The sequence below is a fragment of the Pseudopodoces humilis genome, chromosome 3 (genome assembly GCF_049639895.1).
Source record: "Pseudopodoces humilis isolate 2021_Gansu_Grassland_sample_001 chromosome 3, ASM4963989v1, whole genome shotgun sequence".
Taxonomy (NCBI): Eukaryota; Metazoa; Chordata; class Aves; order Passeriformes; family Paridae; genus Pseudopodoces; species Pseudopodoces humilis.
The window spans coordinates 52,253,559-52,273,316 of record NC_142202.1 but is presented as its reverse complement, the minus strand read 5'-3'; the positions used below and the strand labels follow the sequence as shown (position 1 = coordinate 52,273,316).

Here is a 19,758-nt window from a genome sequence, read left to right as displayed (position 1 = left end):
CTCATAGAGCTGCAAGAGAACTGCTGTAGTAATATGAACAAGCTAGTTCTCTACAAGCTCTCTTTTGAGAAAAAGAAATAAAGGAATCAGTCTGCAGAGCATGTTACTGGCAAATGCTGTTATTCTTCTACCTTAACATTTTATCTTGGAAACTTCAGTCCAATGGGTCTGCCTGTCTTCCAGCGTATTTACATGGTTACCTACATTCATGGCTTCTGCTGGAAACAGATGGAGGTGTTTGGAAAGCCTATACGTGTGCAGACACTGAGAAGTAAAAGACATTACCTCACTGAAAAACAAGAAACATTAGGGACAAATTCTACTCTTCAAAGAGGCAAACAAAATTCATTCTCCACTGTGTTATTCCATTTGCAGAGTAAGTCACGGATAAAGCACATCACCTGTACCCCTTTCCATAGTCAAGACCACCGTGAAATGCAGCTTCACAAATCAACCCTTAAAACTTTAAACACAGTTGATGTCTTTCAGTAGAATCTATGCAGAACCTACAGGAGGATGTCAGGAATAAAATCCCTTCATTCTCACGCCCCTCGCTCCCTGCCACCCTGCGTTTCAAAGCACTGTGGTTTCACCTGAGTGAGATGCTGAAAGACGAGTTTCCGGAGGCGATCCCCGTTCTGTCCGACGTGTCGGACAGCTCTCCGGTTTGCCGGGCAGAGCCTGGCAGGGGCTGCTTTGCAGTGGGCAGCGGCGGGGCTGGAGCCTTCCCTGTCCGCTCCCCCTCCCCACGTCGTCCCCATGGCGCTCAGGGGCTGGCACCCCGCGGGACGGCTCCGGGATCCGCCTCTCCCTTCACCGCAAGATCGTCCTCGGCAGCGCGGGGCTGGGGCGAGGGCACAGGGGCTCGCAGGAGGAGTGGCGGGGCGGGGCGGCCCCTCCCGGTACCAGGTATAAGCCGGTGCTGCCGAGTGAGGAGCGGGCTCGTTCTGCGCCTCCCCCCCGCCCCCGCGGCCCGGGCAGCACCAGCAGTACCGGGCAGCACCAGCAGTACCGGGCAGCTCGGGCAGCAGCGGCGCCGCTGGACAGCGCAGGCGGCTCCGCGGGCGCGGAGAGCGGCCGGACCGGACCGGACCGGGCCTCGGGCACGGCAGGAGCGGCGCGCCCAGGGAGCTCCCGGGGGCCCGGGCAGGTGGCCGCTGTCCCGACGGCGTTCTCTGCCCCCGGGCCCGGGATCTCCCGCCCGCAGGGAGACGCTTGTCCGAAGAGCCGAGCGGCAGAGCACGGGAGCTTCTATTTCCCTCCCCGGCAGCTGCGCCGGCTGACATTCCTCTGCATTTCTTAAGGGGGAAAACTCAGCGAAGAAGGGCAGTAGAGAAGCGGGGGAAAGTTGATTGACTTGCAGAGAGGTGAAGCTTTGCTGTGGCTCCCACTGCACTTTGTACTTGAGACCGTCAGTCCACGCGAAGCTGGAGAATGGAGCCAGAGCCCCCGCCCGAGCTGACAGCAATTCCCCTCGGGGAGAATGGGAGTGTCCAGCCGGTGCCCGACACAGCCCTGCTGTCCGCGGGGAGAGGTACGGCCGTGTTCATCATCCGCTGTGTGATCCCTTCACTTTACCTGCTGATCATCACTGTCGGCTTGCTGGGCAATGTCACCCTTATGAAGATCTTCATTTCCAACAGTGCCATGAGAAGTGTGCCAAACATCTTCATCTCCAGCCTCGCCGCTGGTGATCTGCTCCTGCTAGTGACCTGTGTGCCTGTGGATGCCTCCCGGTATTTCTCTGAAGAGTGGCTCTTCGGGGAAGTTGGCTGCAAGCTCATCCCTGTCATCCAGCTGACCTCCGTTGGTGTCTCTGTCTTCACCCTCACTGCCCTCAGTGCTGACAGGTAGGAAAGCTGGGCTGCCACTTCAGCTCTCTGCAACTTGGGCTAAGGCTGGATGAAAGGTAAAGCATCTCTCTAGATAATGTGTCCCTGCTTTGTAATCCCCTCATTCCAACCTGTGAGGTGCCCATGCTTCTTCCCTCAATGGCTGATGGCAAGTAGTACTTATTGAAGTTAAAGGGTATCTGGAAACAGCTGTGCCTGGCCCCCAGCTTCCAGGATGTCAGCAGCCCTGTCTTCTGCACCCCTGGGATGGTGTAACAGATCCAAGTCCATATATTGGAATTTTATTCATTAGAGTAGAGTTTTAGATACGACCCTTGCCAAGTCACAGTGTTGTGTCAACAGGCAATGAGTGACTTAAACCAAGTTAGGCACAGATGTATTTTTAATCAATTTATTTCTTTCTGCTCAGAAGGTGTAGGCATGTGTGCATGTATGTGTGTCTGTGCCTTAGGAGAAGAGCAGGTTACTAGAGGTGACTGCCAGAACTAGTTTAGCTTCTGGGAATTCAGGGACACCAAATTGCTCTGTTTTAATTGTCAGTCTTAAACTCTGGTTCACACTATTCTTATTGTCTTCTGAACTTTTAGAAAAGAAAGGAAAAAAAAAAGAAAATACCTCCAAACAAACTAGAAAGTAACACTTTTATCTCCAGTACTTGTCAAATTAGGAAGAAGGAAGGAGCTGGATCCCCAGCTTTTTCTTCCAATTACTGTGAATGGGTACTTAAGGAATTTATAACAACTGAGTGGCTATAAGACTGTGCTTCAGGCTCAAAAGAAAAAATCTTGCAGTGTAATTGAAAACTTAAATTATATGAAATGATCTTTATTTTTGTATCTAATCAATTTTTTTTGGCCAGAAATGAAAATGTTTAATTCTTTCTCCGTAGGAATTCTCCCATTTTCTCTTGTTGGATTTTGAACTGAGCCACTGCATTATACTGGTGCATGATGTGAAGAGCTGAGTTTAGAAATACATTTTCCTACTTAATGTTTCTTTTAATCCTTTATTTTCTTTAATAGACCATAACTATTTTTTTTCTTTTTTTTTTTTAACTAATTGAGTCAATTGTTTGATTTCACTTGAGGGTAGCCTTCAGTGAACATTAATTTCAATTCTGGTTGAATCAGGACATAACGTATTTGTCTATAAAGACTGCAACTGATGAAAATGGATTATGGTTTTGAAGAAGAGTTTGCAAAACATACCTTAAAGTGAGCACCTGTAGCGCTGATTACCTCAGTTAAATAGTATTTCAAAATCTGTCCTTACAGATCCAAGGAAACCCTACAGTTCTCTTTGTGCTTTATTTCCACTCCTTAATATCTTGTGGTATATATCTTATTTGAAAAGGGAAGAAGTTAGTGGAGATCACCTCTCTAGAGAAATGTAATGTGAGGGAATGCTGGTGATTTAATGTTTAAGGATTCATTAATTTGGTTTTTATATAGCTTTGGAGCATTCATTGTTTCATTTTCCAGATAATTTTATAACCTTTTTATATCAGTAAAGAGTCAAGAATTTATAATACTGACTCTGTTTATGCTTAATGCATGTAGAATTGCATATGCTAAAAATTGGTTACAGTTTGTGTGCTGAGACCAAACAAGCTCATAATGAACATATTTCTTCAGCATTTTGGACTCCACAGTATATGCCAGTGTCAGAAATTGTTATACTAGGAATTTATAATGTTTCTTCAACCTTTGTAGTTTTATTTTAGGTTACTGAGAACAAAACAACTTTTATTTTCCAGTCAGAAGATCTTCCACTGACTTCAGAGACCAGTCTTTTAGGACCCAGGAGACTGCTGAGTGAAGCCGACTGAACTTTCAGTGGTGTCTGGGTTGGAGTCAAATCTATGGATTTGTACAACACCAGTGTTGAGCTAGAGAGGAGGCACTGGTGTGGAGGGGTTTCTGTGACACTGATCTGTAGCTGGATTTTAATGTGTGTCACCACTAGATCAGTTGTGGATGGTTATGCTGCAGATCAGAGGCGCTGGCAGCGTCCTGCACCCAAGACGTGCTGAGGAGGTGAGGCCTGGCTGGGGGGCAGTGTTTTCTCCAGGTGAGTGAATTTAGGGTAGGATGGTGGCAGTTTGTAAGCAGTGATGTCACCAAGAGGGCTCCATTACAATCCAGTGCCTATTTGGTCTGTCTTCATAGTGGCCCCTTCTCTCACAGAAAATGTTCAAAGTACAGCTTAATATAGGATAACAAAACCCTTCCTGCTGTTTGCTCCTTGCAGCCATGAGACAGTATAGAATGGCAGACACTGATTACACTAAATAACAGATTTAGGAATACCTAGGATTCTTTAGAGCATGCTTGTGAAAATTAGGATAAGGGAAGTTGTCTTGGGTTCCACAGTCTAATTAACACTTATTGTTTATGTGGAAATTCTGCATGACAATTTCCGTGTATGTGATACATTTAACAGAAGTAGCTGCAGAAGTTACAAACTCTGATTGTTGCCAACAAAGTGAAAGAAGAAATAGTACTTTTAGTACAATTAAAAGTACTACTACTTTAGTAAAAGTAGTGGTATATAATTACATATATATTTTTTTTCTAAAGTTGCTTTATTTCATATAGATTTTTTTTTTTGTCACAGAAGTCCTTCTCAGCATCAGTAATGCTTTGTGTGACAAACATGCACCTTTTATTTGCAAACTTCATTATCTTGTATTGAGATTGAGTTTTAATTTAGGGGTTTTTGTGTGTGTATACAAATGTAATATGTCATTTTTAACAATACTTTTCAGATTTCCCTTCCATGCAGATGGAATTTAGCATCATATCTGCCTGAGGCTGCCCATCCCCATCACAGGAGCAGCAGCTGGCTCTTCCCACCCCTGAGCTCCTGGAGGTCTGGCTGCCTGGAGTGGGGAGTGGTGCCCTGCTGCAGCCCCACGCGTGTTGGGGCAGAGAGGAGAGGGAGGTCAGTGGTGAAGGTGGGGATGGTGGCAGCAGAGATGATGCAGTGGTGGTGCAGGGTTTTGGTGTCAGAGCAGGATGAAATCTCCCCTTCCTGTGGGATGGAGAAGGCAGCACAGGAGCTGTGCTGCTGAGCCAACTGTCCCTTCTCATTGCCATGCAGGAGATATGTAGGGACTGCAACCCTGCCCCTCATGGCCACTGAGTTTTCTCTATTGTGGAGAAACCAGACCACCTCTACAAACCTTATTATTATATATCTCTTGTTTATAAAACCAAAGCAAAAAGAGAGGGTGCTTAATAGAGAAAACTTAATAGAGTGGATGACAAATAAGGAAAAGGAAGAGGGCTGAAAGACAAAAATGTAGAAAAAAGAAAAGAGGGGAACTAAGGGGAGTGTTAGACAGAACACTCCCAATAGCACTCAGCGTACCCTGAAAGTGCTCAGAGCTGGTGCACAGTGGCTAGGAATGCACTTCCTAAAGATGTGGTGGGACAAGAACTGAAAAATGGGGCCTGGATGAGCTTGTTTCTTCAGGGTCCATGGGCTGCAGTTTTGGCAAGGGCTAATGGATGTTGATGAGAAAGTCGCAGGACTTGGTGTGGTCTTTGACAAGGAGGATAAGAATAAAGAAGTGAGATCTGTTTGCCAGAGGGACTGCAGTATGGCACACATGAAGAAAATGCTATGTGCTGGCATCTCCTCACTGCAAAAAGGGCAGAAGCCAGGGATGAACCTGACTTGAATCATCCAATGAACTTGCTCACTGCTGCACAAAGTGTTTTTCCAATTTGTGTCCATGATGGACCATACATTTATCTCAGTAGGCAAACTGGGCCCATAGGACTCCCCCTCTTTTTTTCAGGGTGAGGGATCTTGCTGTTTTGTGCACAGGAAGGAATCTAGGTAGAGTAAGAACATAAGCAGGAATGTATAGAAAGGTGTATCCAAAATGCTTTTCAGAGTTAGAGGTCTGGATAGCATTTTAACCTTGGTGTGGACAGCTCAGGAGACAGTCAATTAAGACTTGGTGCCTCTGGCCTTACTGCAGTATTGTGTGGTACCCACAGTCTGCAGTGAATATCCTTTGGAATAGCATATAGGAATAAATAGCAGCCACTTCAAACAGCTTTAGATTTGTCCAACACAGTCTTTCCTTTTCTCTTTAGCTGTCATTTATCCCTCATTTTTAAGTGATCTGTAAAAATAGGATTAAATTTAATTCTGTTTCTTTTCCTACACTGAATTTTGTTGCTAATGAAAGATTTAAATGTGTTAGCTGTAATGCAGTTCTGCTGCACTCTGATGGAGACAGCAAAGCTGAACTCACCCTACTACAAATGGAACAGCACTGTATTTGTTATCTTCCTAAATAATGTGACATAAAGACACCTTTGATGAGACAAATACTTGATTAACAGGTAACAGTTTGAAAATTTAAATTCATACTTAAATAGCTAAATATAGTGCCTGAGATGCTTAAAATGTATTCTATAGATTTTCTTAGCTGAACTATTTGTTCCTTCTATTTTATTTCTTTATTTATTTGTGTTAGATTTGGAAGACTGCAATCTATATTTAAAAAAGTAAAAAATATTTTTTGCAAGTTTGTACTCTGCTGACTTCTAATGACATCTGATAGCAAAATCTGTTTTGGCTCAGTCTGCTGGTCTATTACCTCCTTTTTTTTATTTTTGGGGAACTTTGGAAATGTTCTGAAGTGTGAAAAGCTGCCCTAGTAACTTCTTTGGATTTTTCAATAGTAATATCACCTTAATGAAAATTTCCTTTTAACTTTCACAGAATTTATTTTTAGGTTCTTCTTTATTATGGCAGATGCTGATTTAGGCTGAAATGCAGTGATTGAAAAAATATAAAATCCTCATTTCTTATTACATGTAGTGGAGCAGGTGAAGCAGGACAGTGGACGTGATTTCCTTTTCAGCTCTAATAGCTGATAGTCACGGACTAAGAAGTCCTTATGAGGAAAGCAGTATTAAATGACATTTTGAAAGTTACTTATAATTAACCAATGAATAAAGAAAAAATAATCAAAGGTAAAATGGAAGATTATCTGTGTAAGTGAAGAACAATGCCTTCGTTGTAGACAGGAGATGGGAAAACATAAATATATGGACCAAGTAGAACTATGAGATTCTGTAAGTATATATTTTAGGAACCTTAACACTTGAGGTAAATGTATTGAATGAGTGAATTACTGAAGTACATTAAAATAAATGATGGTCCAGATGTTTCTTTCATTGTAGGCTGTAGCAGTATGGTTATAATTATGCAATAACATGCAATTCAAAAGAAATTTAAGAGAGGTTTGGCAAGCTTTGCCACTTTTTCAACTTGCCTTTTAGTTCATATATGCAAACTTGATTCACAAAATAAAGCTTACTAGAAAACCTTTTTTTCAAATTAAACAATGAAGCCTCCTCACCTGTCCCCACTCAATAATTTTCCAATTAATTTATATCCATCTTATGTAGATAAAAGGAATAGGATGTAAAATATAAAGAAAAAAAGGGATGGCAGAACCACCCCTTCCCCAACAATGCAGAAATAATTTTCTGTCTGGAGTAGATTCAGGAGTTAACTCTTCTAGGGTAATATTGTCCAAGCCAGGCAATTCAAATCAGCTGTTGGAGAAGTTCCCCTTGTGACTGTCTGCACAGCTGAAAATGATTTCTCAGCAAAAACCATTTTCCTGCCAAGTTAGGCAACTGTTTCTCAAACTTCATACAAACATACACATCTGTTAAGCTCCTGCCTTTGTGTGTGTCCTCTGTAGGCTTTCCAACTCATACAGAAACAGCTGAGATTGAGGATGGAAAAGTAAGAAATGGCTGTGGTGTTTATCCCAGTCAGTGATCAATGCAGTGCCTGTGTTGTGCTGGCAGAAACCACTTTAACTATTGCAAATGCTGGTGTCTGATTGCCTTTTGTAGGCTGCAACCTAAACACAGAGAAATGGCTTTAAAACTATCCCTCTCCTTTCCTGCTTCTTTGAGCTATTCAGTAAAAGTCTGTAACAGGCAAAATAGCTGCTAAACAGCAGATCCAGCCCAATTCTTAACAAGCATGTATATCACCATTCATTCATTTAATTTGTTTGCCCATCAGCATAATGTGGTACATGATGCCCTTATCTATTACACTGCAATGGATTAATAAGAACTGGAATGTTGGAATTCTCAAGTCTGCATTTAGCAGACCCTCAGAAATGCTGTCAAAGACCGAAAATGCTCTACCAATGTTTTGTGTGGGGAAAGATTTCACATGATAAATTTGTTAGAAAAGAAATAATACATCTCTGTATATGTGTGCAGTGTGATGGAATATCTTCCTGAAGAGGGATAATTTAATTGAATCTTGATTTTAAATTGTTTAATTACAGAAGAACTTGTGTATTTATGATATGAGTTCTGCTGTAGAACCAGACTATGTGTTTCTGGTGCTAAATTATTTTATGGGTTTTTTATATGTATTAATGAAACAAAGTATATGCAGTCTTGGTCCCTAGGTCTAAACATGTTCCACAAACAAGTTCTAAATCCATGCTGAGTGTAATTTGACAGTGTAATTACAAATAGCAAATAAGTTCTTATAAGTTCATTAAATTTGCAGAAATAAGAGGAAACTTACTTTGGTGTCCATTGATTTGTCCATTAATTTTGGAGCTGATACAACTTTTCAGATATCAGAGAAAATAACCATGAGACAAACAGTCCACATAAGCCTTTCATAGTTGCATCTGCTGCATGTAGATTTGTGTATTTCCAGGTTTGTATGAGCATATATCAAAATAAAATTGTGGTGTGTGTACAAACATGAGAGAAATGGGTTATTCTGATATGCTGTCATTATATCTCATATAATTTTGTTTTTTCCTTCACATGATTATCCCAAATATTGTTTCATTTTTTCCAACTGTTTTTCATAGTATTTTTAAAAAAATGGTTTCATGCTTGTGTTTTGGCTCCAAGTTTGTTTGATTAAATGTATTCTAAAGATTGTTATATTACTTTTCACTCTATATTGTTTTTATAGTCCTTTTTTTTTTTTACCATGATGTGTATTTATTTATTTTATATCTATGCTGATTTCAGGGCAGACCAAGATTAGAAGTTGCAAATAGAATTGAACTGGAAATGTGTTTAAAAGTGACAGAGCAGAGTTTTTAGATGATAATACTGAAGCAAAGAAATGAATTTGCTGATTTTTGAATTTCGAAATTAGAGATTTGGGGTCTAGATTCTCAAATGGGAAAATCTAAGTCTAGAAATACTACTACAGATTTGGTGTGAGGTGTCCCCCACCCAGGGAAGCAAAGATTTAGTTTCAGATAAGCATTGTTAAAGTGAGAGGTGTGGCTTTTTTAGCCTGGGAAGAGTGGATTCCATCCTCTGTCTCAGGGGCTGGGCCCTGTGAGCCCTGGAAGAATCACCCCACACTAGACCCCTCGTGGGGTGGCAGCCCCGGAGTTCTGCTTGGGTTTGAGCCCCTGGGGTTTCTCCCTTGCTGTGTTCCTAGTGGTCCCTGACCCTGAACTCCACCCTGGTTCTGCCCCTCAAAACCCCTTACCCTGCCTTTGTTCGAGGCTCTCTGTTCTGGATCTGACTTTTTTCCCATGTTGAATAAATGGTTTCATGAGCAAAAGCCCTCCTCGTTGGTGTCCCGTGCCCGTCACTGGTAACTGTGGCTTCTCTGGACATGATCCTGCAGCTTCGTAACACAAGTTTGGTTATTTAATTCTTCCTGGCTTGTAACATTTATAGAAATCATCTGACCATGTGATGTTCTCTACAACAGTATGTTATCTGCCACAGCCCAGATTATAACTGAATTCAGCAAAGAAATGGGAGGAATTGTTTTGTGACAGCAAAAATTTTATAAAGGCAAACGGGCACTAAGCATATTTTACACTTCGGATTTCCTCTTTCAGACACTCTAGTTTCTGTAATTGATCTTTTTATTGACCTTCTGATCCAGCAGTGATGATTTTATGAGACCTTTTCCATTCAAGTCTATATAGATATTTTTGCTTAGAGCCATGCAATAAGCACATAGTAAATATGTAGACAAGCATGCAATTCTGTCTCATCAGTCTAAAGGTTGGGGTATTGATGTGATTTGGATCAAACTCAATTGGAGAAATGGATTTCTCTTTTCTTAAAGTCCTTTGACCCTTCAGGATTGAGCCTATAAACCCTGAAAGAATTAAATGAGATTAGTTGTGGTTTTCTAAGTTTTTTTAAAAGGAAAACAGAGAACTAGGGGACAAAGCCAAACAGTACCTAAGCTTGTCCAGGCTGCACATTGCCAGGCCTAATATCTAGCCTAGGTACTGGCTTTCCCTTCATCCTATCCACCCCTCCTGAGCATAATCCAAAATCCAGAATTCCAAATTAATGTTGGAATGAGATAAATAGTCCAGAAAGGTGATAGAAGCCAAGAGAATACACATGCTAAGCTTCCTTATATTTCCCCCAGGGAAATTGTATATCCAATTGCTTGTGTGATGCAGCAGGCTAAGAATAAAGTTGTCTCCTCAGAGGTGAAATGTTAATTTTGAGCCACTGTGTAGCAGGCCTGGGCAATGGCTCCCAGACACCCTGGCTGCATGAATGGCCCCTTTTTGTTCCTGGAGATGCACATGCCAGAGTTGCCTTTGCTGTGGCAGTTTTGTGAAGGCTGATGACTTTGGTGTGCCCCAGCAATTATTTAAACATAACTTTGAGGTCTGACTCCTCTACTTGGCTGTGCTTAGTTTCAGGACTGTAAATGAAGCTTAGGTGCAGAGTAGGTGCAATCCGGGCAGCTCCTGGCACACACAGCAGGGGAAATACAACTGCTTGCTTATCTTAAAAGTCAAGAAAGAATGGGCACAGTGGGTTAGGATGATGGGCCAGCCATTCTGTGAGGCTTCTGGATGATGCCTTCAGGCACCTGAAAGCGTGTGGTTTTGTTCTATGCATATACATCTGCCTGTGTTTATCTATCTACCTATATTTATTTGCACAGACCAATATTCAACAGTACCAGAGCATGGGACTGAGGACTGGCATTCAGACACTTGTCACACTGGTTTTGTAGAGGTCCATGATGTGGTTTTGACCTGGGTCAATCAGGATTCTCTTAACAATTTCAAGGCATGATTCAGGATTAAACACAAGCCCAGGGGCCATTACCAATAGCCAATAGTAAACTGGCTAATTTGTTTGGATGTGGTGGTTTCGTACTGGGTTATTAAAGAGATTAATCAAACAGTCATGGATGTCCAGCCAATGCCACTTGGCCTCCACGTAGCCTAAAAATAGACTACGGTACTGTTTAATTTGCTCATGTAGATTTAGCATCTTTATTAGATTTGGCTCTCCTCTCCACCCATAAATGAATGGCTTTACAGAAGTGGAACTTAAAGTCCAGATTGCGGGCAATGAGTTGGCATTGCAAGATTTTCATGAGCTTGCAATAAGCATAGTTAGCTAATGTGAGGCAAACAAGACATAGGAAGAGAAGAAAAAACGAAAAAGAAAGAGAAAATGTCTCCTCTGAAACACTGGTGGGGCAGGACAGGTTATACATTTCATGCAGGAAAAAAACCACTCCAGCATCCTGGGAAACTTCTGGTTTGATTCTTTTCAGGGTGGAGAGATCATCCTCAAGTGTTGAAGCATTATTGATAGGTTTTGGATGAACAGAGTGTATTTTTACAGAGTGGAAAACTTTTTCCACTTAGGAAAATCTTAATATTTTCCCCCTGAGAAATACAGAACACATGTCATTGACATTGACTTTAAGTGTGTTTACACATGGTGTTCTAGTCTGCATTTCAAACACTGTTCATTATATTTTCTACCAGACATCAGAGATGCTCGTTCCTGAGTGAATGCAATTCTCTGCTCTCAAGAGATAAGCACAGAATAAAAATACTGGTATTACCTGAAAAAAAAAAAAAGAAAAAAAAAAGATAGAAATGTATTTTACATTGCAAGAATTTATAAGAATAAAATAGAACAATGCAAATCCCAAATCAAATGATAAAATGATCCCATAATGTTTTCAGCTAGATAAATTTTTCTCCTCTTAATGATTCAACTGGATTTGCTCCAGTTGAACTGCCCATACAAGGAAAAGAGCTTTGGTCCCATCCAAAATTTCATTTTACTGCAGTTGAGTGGACTGCAACTGGACATAATTTGAGTATTTTTAACAGATACTGATTATACAAGCAGGTTTCCTTTTCAGATATATTTGTAAGCTTTTATGTTGTTAAACTTTTTGTGTTTGAAAGCACCATGCAGGGACACAATAAAAGAGTAACATATGAATGGTTTTGATAAATTACTCTAGTTTGCAGGAAATGCAGTACAATGGCACAGCAACATCACTTCAAAAAGCTTATTTATAATGAGACAAATACCAACCCCTCCAGCTCCAGGATTAAAATGAAAAAGAAAAGCAATGTGAAACTTCCCTGCCTGAATTGTATCTCTGCTTGGCTTCTGACACTTCATTATTACATTTATTTTCATTGTGATGTCATGTAGTAAATTAGGTGATAAATTAGGGTCCTATTTGTGGTAGGTACTATATAAACAGCAACAAGAAGAAAGTCCTTGACCAGAAGGGCTTTTAAGAAAGGACAAGAGACCACGCAGAATCAAAAGGGCAAGAAGATGTTGAGGCTGATCTTGTTAGAATGGTAGGCTACTTTCCAGTGGCTGCCTAAGGTTTGGGGTTTTCTTTTCAGTTTTTTTTTAAGATCATCACAAAAAAGTACTCTAAAAAAAGAGCTAGGAAAGCAAAGGAAGGACAACGTAGGTGTAGTAAAGGAGCACCTTGTTTCGAAATCAATTCTCTGGGAGGGAAACAGCATTGTGGATGCAGCAGAAACAGGAGTAGAGCTTTCCATTCTAATTTGGAGCTGAGAAATACTTTTAGAAAGTCTTTGAAAACAAAGGTTAGGAGAAGCAGATAAAATAGATTGGAGTTGAGAAGGTAGTAAAATGTTATACCTCTGGAGAAAAAGGATATTCTTTTCATGAATTTATTTTGGGATTGTGTAGAAGGGAGGAGATTGCTTTAAAATGGAAATAAACACTATACAAAAAAAAAAAAAATCTGCTGAAGGAGAGTGAGCAAGTTTGTGCTTGTGTCTGTTGCCAGAAACTACAGCTTCAAAGATAGGAAGGGTTTCCCAAGTTGGGGTCCCTTTGTCAGCAGTGATAATGATAGAGGATATAGGAAGATGGAATTTACATGAAGGCTTTTAATTAAAACCAAATGCATATTAATTTGCTCTTTTCTCATCTGTGGAGTAAAAGAAATGATGAATTTACTTATAATTTTGACTAATTTACACCTCTAATCTACTTTACTGACATTGTTTTTATTGATGGAAAATATGGTTTTTGTAATTTGAATGGTTGATGGTATGTTTCGCCCTTACACTGGCTTTATACAAATAAAGAGGTTGGGTTTCCACTTTGGGAACACTTCTCATTACACTCAGTCTACATTTAATTTTATCTGTAACCTGTTTCTTTTCACTTTATAGCTTTTTAAAGATATATCAAGATGACTGTTTTTGTAAAACACACTGCATTTTTCTTCCCGTTGACACTGAGTACTGTGAAGGGCTGAGTCCCAGGAAGTGTGCCACCCTATAGTCAGTAAAGCAGCGAGTAGAATAAAAGGAGGGGTTTTTTTTGCACTAAACTCAGCTGTTTTGTGAAAAAGTGCACTCTGCTCCAATGCCTTTCCACTTGGAGAAAGTTATAGCTCAGGGAAAAGCATACTATTTACTGAAACAGCAAGGTATGTCAAAGGACAAATATATGTGGCATCTTCTGCTAAGGTAAAGACTTCTGAAAAAGTCTTCCATTTAGAGATTACTTAGGCAAATTTGCTTCTAAAACAATTATTTATGACATGGTCATTTACTTGGATGATAGGACTGTGGTCAAAATATTTTGAAGCAAAGAAATGGAAAAGGAGATGAAAAAATCTGTACTACAAAACATTATTTTTATCCAGTGCCCTCCCCCTATCCCAAAATCCCCAAACCAGCTTTTTCCTAAGAATGCAGACTTTTTTAAAAATGAGAAGAGGTAAGGACTTGACATCACCTCAAAAATATGTCTTTATGTAATGAAATAAATGCAGACAGCAATAGGAAACAATTATTGAATATTAAGGTCACAGTTTGTGCTGGGGACTATCCATGCTTTGTGCAGAAACCTCTGTCCTTCCTATGGCAGTATAAAGGCTTTCTTTACACCTTGGTGTCCAGGGAGTTTCTCACTGTGTGATAGCAAAAATGGAAAATAACAAAGACAGTTTGCTGAGTTTTGTTTTCTACTCCATGGTAGGGGTGAAAATACAGTAAAAATTCTCTCTCTGAATTTAGAGAGGACATGAACATTAACAGCCATTATTTTTAATTATTTAATGATCAAACAATTTATCACAAACCTGAGAAAGAGGACCCTAAGGCACATTTTGACTCACATATTCTCTGAAGTAAAGGTTTCCTTGGGTACCATGACAGTGCCCTGCTCCAGACTTTTTCATGGCATAGATCTGCTTAAGGTGTTGAGGGACTATGAACTACCTGTCAGGACCTGCAAATTAGCCCTAAGGGGCATTTGGGACCACAGCTCCATTTATCAGCATTCCCTTCAGCAACCACATTATATTTGGGTATAAACTAATCCTTGGTAAGTATTTAGACACTTGCTCATAGCTGTTCATATTTATACATCTTTACGTGTGTTTATCTATCTACATGCATGGATATGGAATTTTATCACAAAGTAGAGGCATCTAACTTACTGTTCTCCTTAATCTAAACTCATTGTGTAGCTAAAAGAGAAAAACACAAGCACTCTAGAGGGTGATTTAATATACCTAAAATCTGAATCACTCTTTGAAAGTGCTTCTCCACTGATTACAAACATGTGAGGATGAACAAAGTTATGTACCTGGAGCCTGAATCTCTCCTGATTCCCCTTATCCTGTTAAACTTTTCTTTAAATATTAAAGAAGAATATTTTTTTCCAATTGTCAAAACTTCTGCTCTTTCAGAAAAAATCACAGCCATCCCAAATCAAATTGAAAGTAGAAACAAAAAATTTAATGTAGTTAAAAGTAATCCCATGAGTTTCCATACTTCCACAGCTTAGACGAAATGTTTTGCTTAACCTTTGTTTAAGGTTTAGTTTTTAATAAAAACAATAAAGCATAATTTACTTACATTTTAAAAAAATTAAAATAAATTAAAAATCTAACTGGAACTTTAAGGTATCCTCGAAATATTTTTCTCAAATTATATTTGTCCTTATAACATATAAATTTTCTTGTGGAAATTTTATCACCTCCTGCAATGATTTTATTTAATAAAAGAATTCCTGACCAAAGTCTACTTCAGTTCATTTATTTTACTTTGGTCTAGAGTGATATTTCCCTTCTCTGCAAATCTTCCTGTTTCCATTGCATGGGCTATGAAATTATCAGTTCCACAAAGGTTTATATGCAATCATACATTATGAGACAGTTTTCCAAAATGCAGTGTAGAGCAGCAGCTTCCAGCTATTGATGTGGAAATATTTACTTTATGTAAGAGTTTAATACTTTCTGCACAGGCCGTTGGGAGTCATATATGCCTGACTTCATGAAGATGCATATATTCCTCTGAGGGGGACTGGGATTTCCTAGAGTGGGGAAGTTGTGGTGGCAGCAAGAGAGAGCCCTGGGCTTCAGGAGCTGAGGAAAGAAGGAAGGAAACACTAAGCATGCGTGTTCTGGTACACACGGAGTATGGATTTTGGATATGGAGTATGGACATTGGGGGATTTTCTGGGGATATTTGGAAAAGCAGAGGGTAGGGCCATGGCTGATTCTTCACTTGCACCACAATGGCACAGAATGGGCACCTATGGTCACGGGTTGTATCCAGGGCTCCTTCTGCCTCCTCTGATGAGTGTATACAAAAAAAGGTAGAGTTTTAGAGAAGGCAAGTTCAAGAAGGATTACAATCCCCTTGGCATTTCAAATAAGAAAAAAACCAAACCCATGATGTTATTTTAATCAAAGATATAAAGTAAGCTTGTGTATTGCATGTTGAATTTAAATACCTTTTAATTTGCATCAGCATTTTGCTCAATTTCAGGTACAAAGCAATTGTGAATCCCATGGACATCCAGACCTCCAGTGCAGTGCTGTGGACTTGTCTTAAAGCCACTGCCATCTGGGTAATCTCCATGCTCCTAGCAGTTCCTGAAGCAGTGTTCTCCGAACTGGCTCACATCAATGACACAGATAATGCCACTTTCACAGCCTGCATACCATACCCCATGACAGATGACATGCACCCAAAGATCCATTCTGTGCTGCTTTTCCTCGTGTATTTCCTTTTCCCTCTTGTAATTATCAGTATCTACTACTATCATATTGCAAAGAGCTTAATAAAAAGTGCTCACAACATCCCTGGGGAACACAGTGAGCATTCCAAAAGACAGGTAAGCAAATTGCTTTTTACAACCTGGTAAAAAATTTGTGTGCTGTATACACTTATAAATGAAAGTCGAGGTTCCGTTTCCACATGAAATAAACCAAGGATTATCTCAAAATTTTACTTATTTTCACAATTTCTCAATATTAAGCCCAGTGTGAAAATGAATATGAACAAGGAAAATTATAAATTCACTGCCATGAATGCACATTCATAACAGCAAATGAGATAGGTATATAAGTTTGTATGTGCTGTTACTGTACCCATTACTTATATTCTTATTGAGGAATGATGTTTTTGTAGTTAATGATGGTGGCTTCACCTGTCTCTATAGGCAGTCATTTCAGGAAAGAAATCTTACATTAATGCTTTGAGAATTGTCCCTTTTTATTTGTGTTTGGAAATGAGAAAACTGACACAGGCAAGGAAAACTTTACTTAGGGGATTTAAGGTTCTTCTCAGATGAAGGAGTGCTGAAAATGTGAACACAGAGCAGTAACTGATTTTTTTGTTACTTTCTAAGATTACAATACTGAACAGGCACTTTTCTAATATCCTTTCTGTAAAGAGATGCTATAAAATTCTTGGTATAGATTCTGTATATCTTTGAGACAAAACATTTTAAAATGCTGGACAAAGCCAATCTTCCTTTTAAGTCAGAGGAAGCAATAAGATTGTAACATCAGCATGAACACACATATGTACAAACAACAGCTTTTGCAGTGAAAGTGCCTCAGCTAGTTTACAAAAAAGCATTAGTATTGACAGAGAAAAATACGCCCATTTAAACAGTTTTGAATGATTTTCTCTGCCAGTAATTTAGAAAACTACTTTCCTACTCACAGAAATCTCTTCCCATGTACACATTCCTTTAGAAAGACTACATTCCTTTACATCCTTTTTGAGCAGCATTTCATTTCTACTCTAGTCTGTTTCTTGTCAAAAGTGCATACCTATTAGCACTTCATGTATTATTTTATTTTCCTGTGAAATATAGAGGGCCTTTTGGCTGAACCCTCTGGATGGAAATAATATTTAATTTATACCACATTTCTGAACTCACACGTATTTTTAAAGTAAGAACACATTTTTTCATTCTACTTAGTTTTTTTTTCCTCTTTGTTAATCTATGAGGCTCAGAAGGATAGAAAATTCTGGTGTACTTACATATCTCCCAGCAAGGGGAAATAAATTCAGACTATTGCTATCAGCTCATGTTTCTTTAGGCCAAGCATAATATTCACATTATACTTCTGTACCTTTTAGTCTGCTCTTGCAATCTGTCTGAGTGCAAATGCTACCAAATTTGAATGTTAGAGTTTTCCCATCTTTTTTTGATTTCTCCACTGTTTTTTGTTTAGCTAGACCCAAGAAAACTATTTAAAGATTAATTTCACAGATTTTGAAAAACTGTTAGAATAAATTCACTTGATTTTTTTTTTTTTCCCCAGAAAATTGAGCAGAGTAGAAAACTTTCCTTCCTGTGCAAAACTTTCATGCCTGATACACATAATAAATCTTTTAGTAGGAATATGGGGACACTTTTTTTGCCTCTCTTTGGTGCCTTCTGCCTGGCCAGTTTATCTCCCTCTGCCAGTTTGGAACCACTGTGTAGGCTCATATCCTGCCATCTTTTCAGCCACTCTCAGTATCTACAATGTAATCTGTTATACATTAGCACTGCAATTAAGGCACATTTTGTGATGTTACTGCAATTAATGGAACCTTTTACCTTAGCCTGAAATTAAGATGCTTCAGATGGTGTAATGCAATTTCGGTGGTTTCCCTAGGAGAAAGGTGCAAGCTGAGACCCTCAGTGAAAAACAACGGGATAGAAGTACCACTGTATAGCTAACCCTAGTAATGTCTATCTCGTGATATCTCTAGATTTTGAAGCCAACAGTTTCCAAATAGCTTTTTGACTAAGGGGTTAAAACTTAAGTTTTGAGCCAAGCACTGAGATCTTGTCAGAAAAGGTTACATTTCATGACATCCTTTGGTGCGTGCTTACAGGCTACAAGCCAGTGTTTCCTTGGGCCGTGAATCACTCTTGCTGTGTGTATCATATAGAAAGAGCAACCTTCTGTAAACTGCAAACAGCTAAGAAAGTTCACTGAAAGTAAAATGCAAGAGGAAAAGGAAAGTAAATGAGATGGCAAAAGTAATTCAGGCCTTAAAGGAAGCATTTTTGCTGGCCTTACTCATGACAATTGTTGAAGCTAATATAAAGCAAAATGCTACATATTTTAATTAAATCTGTTATGTGGGGTTGTTCTATTTGTTGTTGCTCATTTGAGTTCTCTTCATCTTTTTAGATGGAAACTCGGAAACGTCTGGCAAAAATTGTTTTAGTTTTTGTTGGCTTCTTTGCTATCTGCTGGTTTCCTAACCACGTGCTATACATGTACAGATCTTTTCATTACAATAAGATTGATCCATCGATGGGACATATGGTTGTTACCTTAGTGGCCCGAGTGCTAAGCTTCTGCAACTCTTGTGTCAACCCATTTGCACTGTATTTTCTCAGTGAGAGTTTTAGAAGACATTTCAACAACCAGCTTCGCTGCAGGAAGAAAGCTCAGAAAGAGAGATCTGCCAGCTACTTGTGCAACACTTCTGCCATTCAAATGACTTCCCTGAAAAGCAATACCAGGAACACAGTAACTACCATGACACAACTGAATGGGCACAACTTGAAACAAGAAATGTCATTATGATATAATGAGTGTGATTTTTGACTGTGAAACAAATCTGAACTTTTCCTTTGCAGCTTGTAACTCACTTTTGGCTCTCATTCTTAGTCAGTCCTCAGAAGAGAGGATCTGTTAAATTCTGGTCAATCTGAGGTTACTTCACACTGTCTGACTCTTAGATAGAAGTGAAGAGTGTGTTTTACTGAGAAAACAAAACTGACTGGCATCATATTGTACTTTAAAGGAGATGCTGATACATGTTTAACATAAAGGAAAGCAGTGTATCTGATAAAACATTGCTTTAAAAAAATACAGATTTTCTGATCTGAAAATATGTATTTTTAACTGAATATTGATCCAGGCTTATGTTTTGCTTTAATAGATTGTGCATGATTTTAGCTCTGTGGTGTGTGCTAGCTTTGCTGATTAAGACTGTTAGGCATTTTGGATTCAATTTAACTTTTATTTTTAATTTATTTTTTCTTTAATCAGCTCTCATGTCAGCACAGGTAGTCTGACTGAAGCTTATTGCTGCTACTTATACAAGGCTGCTCATATAAAAGTTTGAAGGGCGGGGTGTCAGAGCTCTATCCCCCCTTACACAATGGCATAGAATCTGACAAATAATCATTCCCAAGCCAGGTGAGAGGTTAGCTTTCGTGTCTGAGCTCCAGAGAGAAGATGCTCACAGTGTCTTTCTTAGAAGGAGCAGTAATAGCAGACAAAGGCACCTTGTGCAATATTGGAG

General features: G+C 39.5%; 1 protein-coding gene across 1 annotated transcript; it reads left to right on the top strand.

The window, feature by feature from the left end:
* The first annotated feature begins 1,124 nt into the window (after positions 1-1,124).
* On the top strand, positions 1,125-19,034 carry NMBR (neuromedin B receptor). Its single transcript, XM_005518649.2, has 3 exons — positions 1,125-1,850; positions 15,976-16,324; positions 18,633-19,034. Exons 1-3 carry the CDS (start codon positions 1,435-1,437, stop codon positions 19,032-19,034), a joined length of 1,167 nt encoding a protein of 388 aa, XP_005518706.2. The 5' UTR covers positions 1,125-1,434.
* The last annotated feature ends 724 nt before the right edge of the window (positions 19,035-19,758 follow it).